The sequence below is a fragment of the Nuphar pumila genome, chromosome 2 (genome assembly GCF_984573655.1).
Source record: "Nuphar pumila chromosome 2, dmNupPumi1.hap1.1, whole genome shotgun sequence".
Taxonomy (NCBI): Eukaryota; Viridiplantae; Streptophyta; class Magnoliopsida; order Nymphaeales; family Nymphaeaceae; genus Nuphar; species Nuphar pumila.
The window spans coordinates 9,894,809-9,914,804 of record NC_143250.1 but is presented as its reverse complement, the minus strand read 5'-3'; the positions used below and the strand labels follow the sequence as shown (position 1 = coordinate 9,914,804).

Below are 19,996 nucleotides of genomic sequence, written 5' to 3'. Positions count from 1 at the left end.
TCGAATGAGTCTTCTTGTGCCAGCCTGTGAAGACCCTGTTTCCTGTGTTGGCTGTTGACTTGTACGATCAACTGGTGTAGGTGGGTCGTATACAGGCGCAACATCATCTGTAAAAAAATACACACCAAGTTCTCAGAATGTGCATTTGAACTAATCAAGCATCTAATTAGTTATATGATATACCTATCACAGGAGCCCGTGAAGATGAAGGTTGAGCCTGGCTACTACTGGATGAGCGACCACTATAACCTCCACGAACCATATTCTAACAAATAACATATGTCATACAATACATTCAAATAATTCACATCAAGTATTACAATGCATTCAAGTCATTCACATCAAGCATTGCAATGCATTCAAATAATTCAAATCATTGACATCAAGTATTGCACTAATTCAAATCATTCGTTAATTGCATAAATTATAATACATTCAGATAAATTACAATGCATTCGAATCATTCGTATCAAGTATTACAATACATTGAAATAAAATTTTTAATCATTCACACCAAGTATTGCAATACAACTCACATCAAGTATTACAATGCATTTAAATAGAGGTTTGTAGTATAAGATTTTTTTCACTAGCTTGAGAATTCTTCCTCGTCACTAGTTTGACTTTCTTCTTCTTCTTCTTCTTCTTCTTCTTCTTCTTCTTCTTCTTCTTCTTCTTCTTCATTGTTTGCCCATCCACTTGGTACATCATTTGGATCACATTCCTCTATGAATGTTTCATCAGCCAATGGAGATATGACATGCATATCATGCGCAACATCGTGACCATAAGCGAAGTCACAGACATCATCTGATTGATAGTAATCACTGTCTTCAGCTAACTCATCTTCTTGTAACTGATCATACTCGGGGTATAGTTTGGATTTCACCTTGCAAACTGCCCACCATTCATTTCTATCTGACTTTTTTATACTCGGATATGAAGTATAATAAACTTGTTGAGCTTGCGAGGCTAATATGAATGGTTCATATGTTCCAAACCTGGATTTATGATTCACCTCCACAATGCCTGAAGCTTTGTCGAGTCTTGTTGCAGTTGGATCAAACCAATGACACTTGAATACCGTAACCCTGTTATTCATGCCTAAGTAAGTCAACTCCATTATTTCCTCTATAACACCGTAGTAATCATGTTCATTTTCACCGTAGCTGCTACCCTTGACACACACGCCACTATTTATCGTTGATTTGTTTATACCGTAGTCTTTTGTATGGAATCGATAACCATTTACGATATACCCGTTGTAGCATTGCACAACTTTGGTCGGACCATTTTCTAAATCACATATTCCTTGATCTTTAACATCACCATGGCGAACCTACGCACAGACATAAACAATTATTGTGATCACGATCAATTAAGTAACTTAGTGTTGTTTATAAGTACAAAATTTATGTTAGCTTCTTTACCAACTGTTTCAACCACTCCACAAACTTAGTTTCACGTTCTTTTTGTACTTCTGCATTAGTGAGATGTGAAACTTTGCTTTGCAACTCCAGATCAAATCGTCTGCAAACCACAAATACTTATATTACCGAGCCATGTATCCACATATAGAACATAAAAGGATTTATAATTGAGTTGCATATACATATACTTACTCGATGTATGGGTCGATCGCTGAACAATTAAAAAGAATATAGATGTGTGCTGCATCTTGCTCTCGATCTGTCAATAGCCTTGATCGGCAACTACCAAATGCATGCCCAAGTCGTTGAAATATCGACAGCTTGTCAGCTACAGTTACTTGTTCTCCATCATCGTTACGGGGCGGGCATGTGTAACGTGTTGAAATATGAGGTTCGAAGTACATAGATGAGAAATTTGAAATCTCTTCTAAAGTGTACGCCTCACAAATAGAGCCTTCTACTCTTGCTTTATTACGAACCTTTTTTTTTAGGTCGAACATGCATCTGACAAGAATATACATTTCAAATTTTAAATATCTGTCATTAAAGAGACAAATATAAAAAAACATATACCTTTCAAATGGGTACATCCATCGATATTGCACAGGGCCACCAACCCTTAGTTCATATGGCAGATGTATGATCAAATGTTCCATAACATCGAAAAATGCTGGCGTAAATATCTTTTCTAACAGACAAACAGTGGTGATGACAGAGTCCTCGAGATTCTTTACATCTGATACAATGACCTCCGATGCGCACAATGTTCTGAAAAATCCGCTCAACTTAGACAATACCCCCCATATAGGTTTGTCTAACATATCATGGAATGCTAGGGGTATCAATCGTTGCATAAAGATATGACAATCATGGCTCTTCAACCCATATAACTGTCCATCGTCAATCTTCACAGCCCGAGCAATGTTAGAGACATATCCATCTGGAAATCTCAGTTGTCTCAACCATTGACATACATGTTTTATTTGATCAGGTCCGAGCACGTACTTCGCCTTTGGTTTCAGTACTTTGCCATTATACTCTTTGAGTTCTAATTCTGGTCTTTTACATATTAATTTTAAATCCATACGGGCCTTCGGATTATCCTTCATTTTTCCTTTAATATTCATTACTGTATTGAACACATTATCAAACACATTTTTCTCTACATGCATCACATCCAAATTATGTCGTATCAATAGGGTCGGCCAATACGGTAGTTCCCAAAAAATAGATTTTTTCGTCCAATTGTGTTCCTTCCCAAATCCACGGAAGGGTGTAGGACTGCGGGCATCTGTTAATACATCTGGAAAGTATCGCAATCTTCTTAAAATCTCTATGCCAGACAATCTTGAGGATGGACCTTCCATTTCAGTTGTGCCTGCTGTAAATGCATTCTTTTGACGTCGGAACGGATGATCGCTGGGTAGAAATCGACGATGGCAATCAAACCAGCAAGGCTTCCTTCCATGCCTCAATCTAAAAGCTTTGGAATCCTCCATGCAGTACGGACAAGCCAACCTCCCATGTGTGCTCCAACCAGATAACATACCATATGCAGGGAAGTCACTGATTGTCCATAGAACAGCGGCCTTCATGTTGAAATTTTGTTTTTTGTGGGCATCATACGTGGTAACACCGTCATCCCACAGTACTTTTAATTCATCAATCAATGGCCTTAGATATACATCAAGATTTTGGCCAGGTGAGGTCGGACCAGGGATCAACAGAGACAAGAAAAGATTTGGACGTTTCATACACAAGCTTGGTGGAAGGTTGTATGGAGTTACAAATACTGGCCAGCATGAGTATGGAGTTGATCTACCCCCAAATGGATTAAATCCATCTGTACATAGACCGAGTCTAACATTTCGCACTTCCATTGCGAAGTTCTGATGAGTACGATCAAAGTGCTTCCAAGCTTCAGCGTCAACAGGATGCGTGATCTTGTTTTCATCGTGTCGAACTTTATTTGCATGCCATCTCATGTGTTTAGCTGTCTTTGAAGACATATACAATCGCTGCAATCTAGGAGTGATAGGAAAGTAGCGGAGCGACTTGTATGAAACTTCCTTTGATCTCGTGCTACCATTGCCTCTTGTCTTTGGCTTGAACCGAGGATGCCCACATGACGGGCATGATATGTCATTTTCCTGCTCCTTGAAATACAACATGCAGTGATTTGGACAAGCATCAATCTTTTTGTAACCCATACCTAGAGCGTTGACCATAACTTTCGCACGATAGAAATTTTGTGGCAATTTCTCATCTTTAGGCAACATACTCTTCACAATCATGCACAAACGGTCAAAACATGATTGACTCAAATTATACTCGGACTTCAAATTCATTAGTTGAAGAACTGCAGACAAGATAGTGTGACTCTCACAACCGTTCCAAAGTGGCTCATCAGCATCTCTAAGTAAATCATAAAATCTACTAGCTGCATCGTTTGGTGATTCTTCATCTACGACAGTTCTTACATCACTAGAACTCATAGCAGAACCCAGTTCTGTTCCTGCAGCATCAAATATCAAATTCGTATATGGATTATCGTGCACCACATTCACCCGTGCATCAAAATCGTTTCTAAATTCTTCTCCATGAAACGTCCAGTTCTGATAATCACTCACAAAACCCTTCCTGTATAGGTGATGTCTAACGCCATGAGGTTCTACAAATCGATTATTCTTACAAATCTTGCAGGGACACCTAATCCGACCTGTGGGATCTACCGTACTGACACTTGCCGTTGCAAATTCAATAAAACTGTCGACACCATCCATATATTCATGCGATAACTCATTGTCTACTATCCTACGGTACATCCATTCACGGTTTGCAGTCATTCTGTCGTATGATGTTACGAATAGTATCCTAACCAGTTAAAAGAGAACCATCAGAATACTATGATGAAGAAAATATCAAATTTATCATGCAATATATGATGTCATACAATCACAAGAATTATGATGCATGCATTGATAACTTAATATTTTCATGTGCAAACTATTCATGACACGATACATTCATTTGAAGCATGCTTTCAGTATACAATTTCACATGGAAGACATAATCAAATTGAAAGTAACTACATGTAAGCATGGATACAATCACATCAAACATTGCAATACATCGAAATAATTCATATCAAACAAATATCAAACATGTACCTGCAGCAAACACACTTCAATATCCCACTAACTACTACCATGCATAGCATGGACTCCGTACTCCAAAAATAAGAACACTTCCATATTCATACATTAAAATCATGCTCAGCATGATCTCCGAACTCCAACAAAGTAGTCATAGATATCAACAACTAAGTGAGTGTGTGAACAATAAAGTGTTATATTCAATAAATTAAATAACATGTGATGCGCTTGCATCACTTACTCACCACGGGTATTTACCCGATTTGCATTGTTTTTGTCACTTACTTACCACGGGTGGCGGGGCACAAGCAAGTTCTGTTGAGAAATCTGCAAAAAAAAATGATGTTTTAAAATGAAGTCACCATGAAATTATTCGACCATATTAAATCATAAAACCTTAAAATACAAGAAAATAAATTATAAATAAACCAAAACATCATAAACTATAAGAAAAATAAACCATAAAATTAAATAAAAAAGCCACAATTTAAACCTTAATCAAACAAGGAAAAAACCTGCCAAAATCAAATACAAAAAAATCCTTCATCAAATTAACTAAAAAGTATTAATTAAAAAAATGTGATTTAAATCCCTAATTATAGAAAATAAAAATAAAAACTCTAAATAAATAAAAAAAACCTAATCAAATTAACTATAAAAGCCTTAATTAAAAAATTTTGATTTAAAGTCCTAACCAAATTAACTAAAAATCCTTAATTAAAAAAATTATGATTCAAATCCCTAATCATAGAAAATAAAAATAAAAGCTCTAATCAAATCCAAGAAAACCCTAATCAAATTAACTATAAAATGCCCTAATTTTTAAATTTTGATTCAAAGCCCTAATAAAACAAAATCAAATAAAAAACCCTAATTAAATTAACTACAAATAGCCTTAATTTAAGAAATTTGATTCAATTGCTTAATAAATGAAAATCAAAATAAAAAATCCTAATCAATGAAAATCAAAGAAAACTAAACAATAAAAATAAAATAAAAACCCTAATTTCTGAAAAAAGAAAAAAAAGAGCAAGAAACCAGGGGGTCGACCCCCGGCCGGACACGGCAGGGGGTCGACCCCCGGCCGGACATCAAAAGGGGTTGACCCCCTGCCGGACAAGGCAGGGGGTTGACCCCTGGCCGGAGACGGCAAGGGGGTCGACCCCGGCCGGACAAGGCAGGGGGTTGACCCCCTGCCGGACATCAAAAGGGGTTGACCCCCTGCCGGGGTTGACCCCCTGCCGGACACGGCAGGGGGTCGACCCCCGGCCGGACATGGCGGGGGGTCGACCCCCCCCCCCCCCGGCCGGACACGGCAGGAGGTCGACCCCCTACCAGGGTTGACCCCCGGCCGGACACGGCAGAGGGTCGACCACCTACCGGGGTCGACCGCCTGGCAGAGTCGACCCCCTGCCGGAAAACGCAGGGGGTCGACCGCCTGGCAGAGTCGACCCCCTGCCGGAAAACGCAGGGGGTCGACCGCCTGGCAGAGTCGACCCCCTGCCGGAAAAAGCAGGGGGTCGACCTCCAATCCATTTACGTACCTGCGGTTGCTCCGGGCAGCGACGGCGGCAGCGAAAGGTTGACGGAAGGAAGAGGGCGGCAGGAGGGAGAGGGCGGCGGGCGGGAGCAGCGAAAGGAGAAAGGAAAAAGAGGGCTGGGATTAGGGGTAATGCGACATATAGCGACGGCTTAGCGACGGATTAATTCCGTCGCTAAGCCATCGTAATTCAAAAAACAAAAAAGGCGACAGAAAATATTTCGTCGCCTAGGCCGTCGCTATGTTGCGACGGAATCTTAGCCGTCGCAATTCCGTCGCTAACTGTCGTATTTATTGCGACAAAACATTCTCTCGCAAAATCCGTCGCTACTTAGCGACGGATTTTGCGAGGGAATGTTTTCTGTCGCTAGTTTCGTAAAATTCTACAAATATAGCGATGGATTCATTTCTCTCGTTAATCTGTCGCTAAGTAGCGACGATATAACTCCGTCGCTAAATTCCGTCGCTAATCAACTATTTTTTTGTAGTGAAGACTGAATATATGGAATGTCGGTTTAGTAAGCAACGAAGTAGTGATGGGAGTGTAGTGAAGCTTGGTGAGCAAGAAATACCAGTGAATGATTATTCAAATATTTGGGATCCATCATTCAAAAGTACGGAGAAATTGATGGAGATGTAAATCATAGGATAAAGGTTGGGTGGATGAAATGGAAGAGTGCAACTGGAGTGCTGTGCAATCGTAGAATGCCATTGCGGTTGAAGGGAAAGTTTTATAGGACGACTATTAGACCCGCTTTACTATATGGTACGGAATGTTGGGCTGCCAAGAGACATCATATTCAAAAAATGAGTGTAGCTGAGATGCGGATGCTTAGATGGATGTGTGGAAATACAATAAAAGATAAGATTCAGAACGAATAGATACGTAAGAAGGTAGGTGTTGCACCCATTGAAAATAAGATGCGAGAGAATCGTTTACGGTGGTTTGGACATATTCGGCGAAGGCCTAATGATGCTCCAGTTAGAAGGTTGGAGAAATGGGAAAATATATTAGTTAAAAGAGGTCGGGGTAGGCCCAGGAAGACTTGGATGGAGATGATAGGAAAGGATATGAATGCTTTGAACCTCACCGAGGACATGGCGTTGGATAGAAATGATTGGAGGAAAAGGATTCATGTGGAAGACCCAAAATGAATTTCTTTTTTGGTTCATATCGCTGACCCCAATTGTTTTGGGATGAAGGCGTAGTTGTTGTTGTTGTTGTAAATGGTGACTTGAATTTTTTCACGACATTTTCAAAATAGCACTGATATTTGACATTGATATCAGTTAGTGTTTCACCACCGCGGTGATTACCCATGTAGTTAGTGAGGTCCTGTGTCAAGCTAAACGCCCAGGGTAGAATTCTGCTGGTGCATGGGGGCTGCCGTTGCTTTATCCAGGTTGGACCACAGTATGTCCTTAACCTGAAGTTTTACCTTGCAGAGAGGCGGGCCCATTATATATATATAATCAGTTACTGTTTGGAGAGGAGTAGCGGACTGTTTTAGTTTTTTTTTTTTTTTTGACAGAAGCAGAGTGTTTTAGAGTTAAAAGATCTCTCTGGACACCAGTTTAACAAATTTTGTTTTCGTGATTATTGGTGAAACACAATATTCTTGAGTAAGAAAATGTTGACATAAACTTATCATTTGCTCCATAGTAAAAGACTTGGGCTTGTTTGGTTCATTCCCAAGGAAGAAAACACTCTTCATGAAAAGTGGCATGACTTTAAAAAGTTCTGATAGCATGGAAGGCAGATCAGGTGCAATCACATTGCACACTTTGACTGCGAGGCTGCATCTGGCTGCTGTTGAGCGCTACAATCACTACAAGAAACCTGTGGATTAGCGACGACCTAAATCCGTCGCTAATCCGTCGCTAAGCCATCGCTAAACAGTTTAGCGACGGATTAGCGATGGATAGAGGCCATCGCGAATTTTTGCTCGCTAATTGGCGAAAAACTTATCTGTCGTTAATTCCGTCGCAAATTTGCGACAGATTAGCGACGGACATTATCCGTCGCTAATCTGTCGCTAAATTTTAAAAAAAAAATAAAAAAAAATTGATCCCTGTCGGGCGGTATTCCGGCAGCAATAAGCCGGACTTATACCGCACCCGACAGGCATTTCACAGACTTGTATCGTCCTCCATGAACCGGTGCTCTCCGGCATCGCCGTCCTCCGTGAACCGGCGTCGCCTTCCTCCAACAATCGCTCAGCTCGTCGCCATCCACCGTGAAACGACGTCCTTCGAACTCGTCGCCGTCCTCCGACGTCATCACCGTCCTCTGGTGTCGCCGTCCTCCGTGAAACGGCGTCCTCCGAAGTCATCGCCATCCTCCATTGTCGCCGTCCTCCATCGTCGCCGTCCTCTAACAATCTGCCTCATCGCCGTCATGCTCTCCAGCGCGCTCTTTGACGGGAAGAGAGCGGTTTAAATTGCGCGGTCGATTTAAATTTCGAACGAGGAGAGAGGGAAAATTTCGCGCTCAGTTTAAATCGAAAATTAGCGAGGGATTTAGCGAGGGAATTTTTCCGTCGCTAATTAGCGACGGAAAAATTCCCTCGCTAAATCCCTCGCTAAAATGGTTTTCTTGTATTGAGAATTAGCGACGAAAAATTGTTGTCGTTAATCTATCGCTAATTAGCGATGGATTAGCGATGAAACAACTTTCATCGCTAATCCGTCGCTAATTAGCGACGGATTCATGAAAAAAGTTTTCTCTAGCTAATTTGTCGCTAATTTACGACGGAAAAAATCCATCGCAAATTTCCGTCGCTAATTAACAATTTTGTTGTAGTGAATTGACAGGCTGTCAGCCAAAGATGGAGGGTGACTGGGTGCAGCGGCACACCCAAAGTGTTCAATGTGATTGCACCTGATCCGCCCTCGCTGGCATGGCCTTCCCATGAAAATTCTTTCATAAGGAGGGAGTTGGGAATGCATGGTATCCATACATTGGGCAAAGGGCCAAGTACCAGATCTGCTCTCCCACTAGTGACCTGGTTAAGATAAGGGTAAAACAGCACCTTCCAGAGACTTTTATCTCATTGTACATGCTTTTGCACTTTGTTATCTCACTGTCAAGTTGAAAGGGATATTAAAATCTGAAAGGATAAATTGGCATGTTAATTTGGAAAAGTTGATAAGGTACTAAGAACAAATTTTTTTTCTTTTGTAAATGTAGTTTGTTTTAAAACTTAAGAAACTCGCGGCCGGGCTGGGAGTTTATGTGTTTGGAGACTGGCAGCTGAGATTGGAGTTTATGCATTTGGTAGCTACCAAATTCAAGATTTGTCAGCTGCCACTTTTTCAAATGCATAAACTCCCTGGGACTGACAGTTTCCAAACAGAGTTAATGAAATGGAAGAGAACATATAACACCATCATGCTTTTTAGAATAAAAATTACATCATTCCAGTATTTTCTAAGGTTTTAAATTTAACTTTTGTTTGGACTTGATTTACATAAAATCCTTGAATGAACACCCTTGTTAAACTGGCCATGTTTGTCAAGTCAGTTTTGGAGCTTGAGCCTAATTATTGGGCTTGGGCCTAAACCTGGTGAACTCATGAATGTATAGCTCAGGCCAAAGCATTTTGCTTTAGTATCTCATACTATAACTGCCTCTGCTGGGTTTTATTACACAGCAGGGATATGATCTGATTTGCTTTTAGATCAAAATGGGATCTGTTTGCTTTTACGGACAGTGTGGCCCTCACTTTTACTGGAAATACCATTGCTAGCGGCAAGTTTGACAATATAACGAAGATGGCCAATTTACTGTTTACTTGACACTTTTATCCTTAATCGCCTACAAATTTAAGCATCTGATTTTTCCATACTATAACTGACATGGTGCCTGATTTTTCTAGGTGATAACAGACATGACGCCTAGGGATGGCAGTGGACCCGGGCGGGTGCGGGAGACAAGGTCTCCACCCCCACCCCATTTCAAAATCCGAACCTCCATCCCCGCCTTCATCCCCGCACGGGGATGGATTTTAACCACCGCCTCCATCTCTAATTCATGTCCTCCATCCCCAGTCCAAACGGGGGGGGGGGGGGGGGGCGAGGCGGGGTGGGGCCCTGTTTCCTCTTGGTCTATAGTCATCCCTTGAAAGATTGGAGACGGGGTGGGGCAGAGGAAAGCGTAAGTTCATCCCTGCACGGGGATAGATTTTAACCTTCATCCCTGCCTCCATCCCCGTTTCATGCCCTTCATCCTCGATCCAAACGGGGTGAGGCGGGGTGGGGCCCCATTGTCCCCGGGTCCACTGCCATCCCTAATGACTTCTAATTTTTTCAGGCAACAATTTACATGGCCAAGGCGCCTATTTTGTTAGGCAACATAAGGGTAAAGCTGTCAACAACGAAAGATCAAGTGGCCATGCTTGACATGTTTTGAGTAATGAATTGGCAATGTCTGACATATTTCTCTAGTCTCGGCCTAAACAATGAAATGTACCATTTTCTTCATTTCATATATATTTTGATTGATATTCAACTGTGTCTCATTGGAAGGATCCCATTCATGCTCAGATCTTTTAGTTTATATTTTAGATTCAGATTGGGATCTAACATAATCAGGACAATACCCGATCCGTTTGCATTACACTCGATGAATGATTTGGCCAGTACACATGAAATTTCAACCCGTGAAGGCACCCACTGGCCACTGGCCTCTGTCCATCCTGAGGGAATCTAAGTACCATCTCCCCATTACAATCCAAACAAATCTTCAATGTGACTTGCACACTTTCTCATGCATCATGCCCCAATAAAAATCCAAAAAAATCTTCAACGTGGGCTTGAACAGGTCATGGGTTTGAGTAAGTGAGAGATTAATTAATTGTTTGTTTCCATATTTATCTTGGTTTAACAATATAAGCACATACCAACGGGGAGCTCTGCTTGTTTGGTGGGAGCTGTTAGTGTAGGTCACCATGTGTTGGAAAGTTGCAAGTTCAAAACCCAATGGTATGTGGTGTAACTGGTGGGGGTCTACCTAACTCCATCTTACCTATCAAAAAAAAAAAACATTGTTATAAGCACATGAAAGACCATGAGTCGCCCTCATGAGGGCTTGATCATCTGGTACGGGCGGCTTGTGAATGTCACCAAGTTTAAGGAACGTCACGAGTTAAGAAGTCAAGTGTGCCCTTTATGATGAAGCTATAAAGCTGGGTTCACTCTCTCTAATAGGCGAGGAGGACCTAGTGTTTCATACCAATGAACTGGGTGAGCAAGGTGGTTTTTTTTGGTTATCCAAAAACAATTTGAATATTTCTAATTAAAAATCCTCATGATATTGGAAAACCTTTTTCACTTATTTTGATCTTTGCCAAAAACCTAAGTTTCCTTACATTGCTAACATGTTTCAGGCCAAAAAATTTGATAAGCAACTTAAGGTAAGTTTGGCTGTATTTTTGAAAAGTGAAAATGTTGTTCAAAAGAGATTAAGTGAATCTCACACAAATGAGATTCACTTTATAAATCTCACTTTTGTGTTATATGTCAATTCACTTTTTATGAAACTTACTTTTGCTTTTAAAGTTCTAGGCAAATAAATAAATTAATATATACATATATATATATGCCATTGCGGTTGAAGGGAAAGTTTTATAGGACGACTATTAGACCCGCTTTACTATATGGTACAGAATGTTGGGCTGCCAAGAGACATCATATTCAAAAAATGAGTGTAGCTGAGATGCGGATGCTTAGATGGATGTGTGGAAATACAATAAAAGATAAGATTCGGAACGAATAGATACGTAAGAAGGTAGGTGTTGCACCCATTGAAAATAAGATGCGAGAGAATCGTTTACGGTGGTTTGGACATATTCGGCGAAGGCCTAATGATGCTCCAGTTAGAAGGTTGGAGAAATGGGAAAATATATTAGTTAAAAGAGGTCGGGGTAGGCCCAGGAAGACTTGGATGGAGATGATAGGAAAGGATATGAATGCTTTGAACCTCACCGAGGACATGGCGTTGGATAGAAATGATTGGAGGAAAAGGATTCATGTGGAAGACCCAAAATGAATTTCTTTTTTGGTTCATATCGCTGACCCCAATTGTTTTGGAATGAAGGCGTAGTTGTTGTTGTTGTATATATATATATATATATATATATATATATATATATATATATATATATATATATATATATATATATATATTTATTTGATTGTTTATGAAGTGTTGTTCAAATGAGATTTACTTTATAAAGTGTATTAAGAAGTGAATCTATGTTATGGAACCAAACATACTCTTAGTAATGCAAGGATGTTAAGCACTCTAAAAGACATTAAAAAATTCATAAAGAGATTATTGGGCTTTTACATGCACTTATAAACTAAAATAATTTAGATTATTAGGTTTTATCATCATAGCTCAAGAATTTTATGAACCCTAAAAGAAATAGGAAATTCACAACTTAAAGAATTTTTTTGGCTTTGACATATGCGTAGAACTAAACTAATTCAGATTAGAGAAATACTATTAGTATTGATAACTCTACGCCCAAAAGGCCTCCGCTCGTATGGTAGGGGCGACTTATGAATGTCACCAAATTGATGGAATGTCACAAGTTTGAAACCCATGGGTGACATCCCTTGCCGCAAGGTCGAGGCTGGGTATACTTCCCGTTGAGAAGGAGGGACTTTGTGCTTATCGGCTTGTATCAGCCAATCACTAGAAAATCGATATACTTCACCCCTAAATTGGTTATTTTTAATAAATATAAAAAATACTTAAAATTGTTTCTTAATATTATTGTAATGGTGTTAACACATGTCATATTCTGATTGACACTTAATATTTTTTTTTTAATTATTTTTTGGCCGATTCAAAATGATTCACTTGAGTATCGATATCGGCCAATTCACCTTGAATAGTTGGCCAAACGATACATGGCCGATACCAATAGTGGCAACATTGGGTTTTACCAACCCAAGGCCCCTCAATGTGCGGTCCCTGATTATAAGTGTTTTTCTTGGATTATTCCAAAAAAAAAAAGTTCGGGAGAGAGAGAGAGAGAGTGAGCACACACACATATATATATATATATATATATATATATATATATATATATATATATATATATATATATATATATATATATATATATTCTATGTTTCATGGATAAATCAATCATTTGTCCTTGAAAATCTGACATTAATCCTCTCAACCCTTATGAGAAGTGGACCTGAGATGCATTTTCTCTGCTTCAAGTAAATCGATCATAAATGATACTTTCATCCACCAATGTTCAAACTTGTTACACATGTTAATTAATGTTACAATGCAATAGTATTAACCAAATTTACCTTTACTCATTTCAAAATGAAAACCAGTTAAACTCTTCACAGTAGCCAAAGGAATTTAACCGCACCAAGTTTTACTTTTGGATAAGGACTGAAGAAAGTAAATTGTTCAGACTGAATCACAAGCATGCACTTGTCTTTTCGGTGCATGTTTTTTATCGCCTTCTTTCATTATCTTTTGAGTTTTTTAATCCTTCTCATCCTTCCTCTTTTATCAACTTTATTTTCGTGACAAGGACAGAGCACCGACAAGCTTGACTATAAATAGTTGGCCTCTCCCCACCATTCCCTCCATCCACCACAGTGAGTGTGTTTGTGTTGGATGTAAAGATGGCCATGAAAAGGAGCGTCCTTCCTGCTTCCCTCTTACTGCTCTTGTTTCTGGTCGTTGCTGCAGGTGTGTGCCTTTGAGACTGTGTATGTGCGTGTATAAGAGAGAGAGAGAGAGTGCATGAATGAAACAGTGTGTATGCGTGCGTGCACGAGGATGCGAGCATGTGCATGTGTATGAATGTATGTATGCGTGCGTGAGTGTGTGTGTGCGTGTGCACGCGCATGAGAGTGTGTGTATGTTTGTGGATAAGAGACAGTGCATGAGTGAAACAGTGTGTATGCGTGTGTTGTGAAAAAAAAATGCATGCGTGTATGAGAGAGAGATATATGGTGGGTGGTTGAGGAGGGGCACGGTATTTAGGTTAGGGTGAACACTGCTCACCCTGATCCAAATCTCTTATTGAGGATTTTCAGGTACCCACCCAGGCCCATATATGTATTTCCACCCCTGTGTGTGTGTGGGTGTGCACGCGCAAGGCTGTGCCAGGCTCTAGCCGCAGTAGTAGTGTCAACGGGTCAGGTTTGGTTTGGATCAAGTAGAACCAGACCTAAACTTGATTTGACATGATGCTGTCAGTTCAGGACCCGGATCTAATGGGATTCATTATAAGATAACCATACCCGGATCTTATAAAGATTACATCCTGACTATACTTGATAAAATAATATTTTTTTATTATTTTTACATTGAAAATTTATGAATTTTAATTAGAACTCGAGTGGGGCTTGGGCTTCTTGATTTTCTCAAGTTTCTCCTATACTTTTCACAAGTTTCTACCCTACTTCTCTAAATAATTCCTGTACTTTTTTTTTTCTCACTCTTCTCTTTATGTTTTTCATGTGCTTTCTTTCACGCGCTCACTTATCATGTACTTTCTTTAAATTGGAAATCAATTTTAGATTTTGAGAAAAATTTAATTCTTACACTACGAAATCACAAAATTTAAGAATAATAAATTTTTATTTTTTTCTCCTTTGATTTGTATTTTGCTTGTCATTTGATCCATTATCACTTATTCCTTAATTCACATTTCTCTTTTAAATTGATTCCTTGCTTATAAATTTTAAAATATCTCGCTTCTCGTTTTGTTTTCTGCTTTAGCTTCTTAGTATGGTAACTTTGTTTAAAATATTGATTGAAGTAGTGAGATGGGTCCTAGGCCGCTAGGTAGGTGGTTTAGGATCAAATTTCATGAACTGTCACCCCTTGCACAAGATTAATAAAATTTCACAAATCATACCTGGCTCCATATATTAATTGGTCCTTCTTATTTATCACCAGATCCTGACTCTATAAGGTCTGGTATCAGGGTCAAACCCGACCCATTGACACCCCTATCTAGCAGGGCTGGGGTGAACCTCCGAACCTCTTAGAGGCCAGGATGGGCTGCTCCTAAACTCCCAAGAACTAGTTATACTAGACCAAGAGTTGAGCCTCTGGCAGGATGCACATTTTAGGCCGGTAGATTGGTTCTTCATTATCTCCATGGTAACTCAATCTAAGCTGACTGAATCAAGCATTTTATGATCTTGACATGGATTTGGATGGTATTAGGAGACATACAACCACACCTCAATCTTTCAACGTCCCATATTCTAAATCCGAATGTATCTAGATTATCCTTTTGAATTGGTAATGACTTTCAACTCAAATTATTATTGTATTTTGAATATTTTTTATAATTTTTTTTTTGTATATAACACAGATTTGAACTATTTTTTTACGTCATTTTCTATTTTTTTGTCTATTTTAATTTTTACTGGCTTTCCCTTATGCATTCCCAAACGCTATACCCGCTGTGCATCACGCATCCCAAGTAATTCTTAGAACCTCGCTTCTTGCTTCACGCTTCACCGATGCTTCTTACCCTTGTGACTATGATCCTGTCATCCTTCAACATTCCCTGCTCTTCTTTCTTTAGATTTATAACCCCAACATACCGCGGCTCATTTCCTGCTCTTCAAAGCTTTCAAACACCTTAAAAAAGCTTTCATATATATTGATGGCTTTGTGAGTTGCAGAGGTGAGCAAAGGCGTGGAAGCTAGGAACTGCGATTCTCAGAGCCACAAGTTTAAGGGCACATGTCTCCACGACAGCAACTGCGCCAACGTCTGCAAAAACGAAGGCTTCCCTGGTGGCAAATGTGTGGGCTTTCGCCACAGGTGTTTCTGTGAGAAGCCCTGTTGAATAACAGGAGTTAGATACTGTGAGAAGCCCAACTGAATAACAGAAGTTAGATAAATATACCGCCCACCGCTGCGGTTGCTGCTTCTCTCTCTGGGCTTCTACCATCCTTCTGATCAGTGGCTTTTGGGAGATGATGCAGTTTGGCCGGTTACCTTTCTTGTTTCCTTGTTTTTTACTTTAGCAGTAGACAGGGGGAGTTCTCCTGTTGGGTTGTCATGTGTGCTTGCAGTTTGTTAGTTGTCAACTGTGCTTGATGTTAATAAAGATCTTCATTCAAAATCAGCTTAGTTATGACCCTTTTGCAGGCATCGATCACTGAATCTGCTAAATTGAATCCACTCATCCCTTAAGTCATCCCTATCTTGGTATACCCTTGGGGTTTCATTGATGCAAGTTGTTTTGATCAAATCTGATTCCACATATGTGATCTACATCATTCATTTAGTGAACATCAACATTCAAATTGCCGAAATCCAACTTGTGTGCAAGATTTTTTGGTGAGTCAAAAATTGTAGAGATATGAATACATACCTTTCAGTTTGTTGCGGAAGCGAAAAGAACAGCGGATCGATGATGCTTGCTTTGCTCAACGAGTTCGTGCTCTCACTTGGAGAGGACGATTATCCACAGACCAAATGCCCACTGATTCACTATCACCGTTGCTTCTTCTTTCTTTTATTATGCACATTTAACTACTGTGTACACACAGCAAATGTGCACAGCCGTTTCACTCTTTTACACAATAAATGTGCAAAGCCGGTTTCCTCTTTTGCACAGCAAATGTGCACAGCATTTTTCCTTCTTTTGCACTTCAAATGTGCACAGCGCTTTTCCTCTTTTGCACAGCCAAATGTGCACAACACTTTCTCTCTTTTGTACACAGCAAATGTGAACAACACTTTCTCTTCTTTTGCACAGCAAAATGTGCACAGCCGTTTCCCTCTGTGTATTCAAAATGAGAGAGAGCGCCCAAAAAAAAAAAGGGAGGCATCCCTCCTTAAGTAGTGGGCCGGGTTCGGATCTCGCCCATCGTGGGCGGACCCGGTACCCAAACCAACAAAAATCAACGGTTCCATCTACAAGGTTAGAATGGATCAAAACAACTTGCATCATAAGATTTGAGAGATGCCATAGGGGATGAGTGGAACCGAACTCTCTGCCAATCTGCTCTTTAATGACTTCCTTTTCCTCCACCTGTCGGGTTATCAGGTTTTCTTTCCAAAATCACCTTCATGTTTTTCATTATTTCATATGCACCCCGACTGCTATTTAGCAGATGAAGCCCAAGGCACCATGGATGCTGTCCATCAACCCCTACAAAAGGATGGGCATGACAAATTAAAAATCTTGATCGTCTTAACTTTCTAGATAAACGGCATCAATGACTGAAAAATGGACGGCTGAAGTTCAACTAAAAAGACAAGATTTTGGTACATCTTAGATGCTGTTCAATTTCATGATGGATGTCATTGAAGGTGCCTTGGACAGTGTTCTGTCCAAGGTCCCATGGGACTGATTTGCTCTCACATGACGCTGCAGCTAAAAGGATCTGCTCTCAAAATTCTAATTAGCGCCAACTTTTTTTGCCGTTAATTCCAAAATGAGCTTCATATTTTTTTATTTTTTATTAGAGACGCTTATTTTATGGAAATTGCCAAATAGCGACCTGTCCTTGCCATTATCCTTTAAATCTGGTAAATTCTCAGTCAAATTAAAACAGATGATAATAACTCTTCTCATTTCCTTTAAAGGTGAATATGTATGTTTCAATTCAAACTTCAAAGGAGAATATGAAAAACTAAAAATATTACATTTCTCAAATGATAGACAGGTGTGAACGGTTAGGATTCAGGTAGGATATCCAACCAAATCTAAATCCAAATCGGTTTAGTCTTAGTACCCAAAATGGGATCCAACTAATCGGTTCCATATTCAATATCATAATTTGCATCTGAATCCAAGTCTGAATCTAAAAAAAAATATGAATTCAAATACATGTAAATGTCAGATTTTAAGTCAGATTCGGATTCAGTTTTGGCTATCCCAGTCCGATTCCAAATCTGATTATGCTGGATCAGATTAAGTCAGACTCAGTACTGTCTAGATCCGACCCGTTTGCATCTCTAACAGGAGGTCTCCATTTGGCAGTTTTCAGGATCCTATGACCCATATAAGGAAATTCAGAAACATGGGGCTCGTTTTTAGAATTAGAGACAAAATGTTGGCTCCATTTTCTCTCTCTTAATATATATGTTTATGTTCTTACTTGCTGAGATTTTTCTCGATTTTTTTTTCAGAAACTCAAGTTTTGAAAATATCACAAGATACTTCTTTTCCGAGAATATCCCAAGAACAAGATTTGTAACTATGATCCAACTGACAGCAGCAACACAAAGCTTGATGAGTCACAATTCAACAATCAGAACAACCAACCAAGCATGAGATCATGAATTTATGGATGGATATGTATTGCTAGAGAATACTCAACATCATGCAATTGACATCAAGTCTTTGGATTTCCTGCTTCCAAATACTCCAATTCTACATTCACAAAATCCTAAAAAGAGTCAACTCAAGCTTGACAAGCCTTGATTGTGGACTCTGAGAACTATGATCTGGTCCCCGTTTTCACTATATGGGGTGGAAAAAAGCAAATCAGAGAGAAAAGATCATTTTCAGAGGAAAGACACATAACAATTCTTTAATTTACATATTTCGGAGGCAAAGATAAGTTGTTCTTACGCCAGGGATTAGCAGCCCTTGCTTGAGGAAAAAGCATTTAATAGATTTACATATTTCACAGTTCATGATATTTACAATAGAGAGTAACCACCGAAGACCATACTGCTCTCAAATCCTTTTTCTCCATTCCTTAAGCAAGACAGGATGTTTGTCTCCCATTGGTTTGAACCTGAAAGACCTTAGCAACCAACCATTACATTTGATCTTCTTGTAGTCATTCTTATCAACTAGGTCATTCTTGCTTGCCCTTTTTGTCTCTTGTAATCAAGAAGCAAACTCTTTCTTTCGGACAGCGATGCAGAGAGTAACCATTTACTGAACTCAAGCTCCCCCATACCCATAAATTGTGCAATCCGACTATATTCTGCCTTTCTTTTCCTCGGTGTTTCTCCTCTCATATGCCACAGGTGAACTGCATCTGCTTTCCATTTCTTTGGATTGGTATTCCATGGTTTGATCTTGTCAGTAGCATATCCATCAGCTTCTTTTGATTGGTGGCAATCATTTATGTTAACAATATCTTCATTTCTATGTGTATATTCAAGGTAGTATGGTGAGCATTGATGCTGAGGACAGTATTTAGCGTAAATACTGATTGCTTAAAACTTTAAATTGACTTAAGTATTCGTACTGTAAGGATAAATTTGTCATGCCCAAATAATAGTTTGGCGACCGCCACCCATGCAACGTACAGTTACTAATTCTGGCTAACATTAAGATTCAAAAGCAAACTACTAGTATTATGCCATTTTTCACTGTGAAATGCTCTAATCGCCACAGTGGAATATACACATACTTGTTAGTTGAATACTTCTGGTTTTACATTTGATTTAACATCATTGTACGATGAGCAGAGATCACACCAGAATGAGTTACATTTTTTCAAACTTCAGGCTATGGTGCATGATCATAAAATCCCAAACAATAGAAATATCCAATTAACACAACAAAACTGAAGACATTCAACTACTTAAACTGCCTCCATTTAGTTAACCCTCAAGCATACTTATATTTGGTGTTAAGATGCACTCAATTTCTTTCTTATATGCCACAGGTGAATGATATACTGTATTTTCTGCAGTTGTAGGTAATTTTGTATAAACACTGCATAAGATGCAGAATTTTGATGGTGAAAATTGATATTTGTGTGTGTGTGCATCCGAGTAAGTAATGAAATTTACAGAAATTTTAGGAAAAACAAAGAAGCAATTCTCTCTGTCTCTCTTGTATAGAATGAAAGGTGTCTGCTGTGGATCAAGTTATGCCCCATCCATA

General features: G+C 39.4%; 1 protein-coding gene across 1 annotated transcript; it reads left to right on the top strand.

Moving 5' to 3' along the window:
* The first annotated feature begins 13,793 nt into the window (after positions 1-13,793).
* Positions 13,794-15,979, top strand: LOC149844712 (defensin Ec-AMP-D1-like). Its single transcript, XM_089997303.1, has 2 exons — positions 13,794-13,856; positions 15,815-15,979. The coding sequence occupies exons 1-2, from the start codon at positions 13,794-13,796 to the stop codon at positions 15,977-15,979; spliced, it is 228 nt and encodes a 75-aa protein (XP_089853429.1).
* Positions 15,980-19,996: the final 4,017 nt, after the last annotated feature.

Bases quoted from the DNA above. Each gene is read 5' to 3' on its own strand.
- LOC149844712 (XM_089997303.1), top strand. From the start codon at position 13,794: ATGAAAAGGAGCGTCCTTCCTGCTTCCCTCTTACTGCTCTTGTTTCTG. The intron at 13,857-15,814 runs GTGTGCCTTTGA...TGAGTTGCAGAG, and splicing joins TTCTGGTCGTTGCTGCAGGT to GTGAGCAAAGGCGTGGAAGC.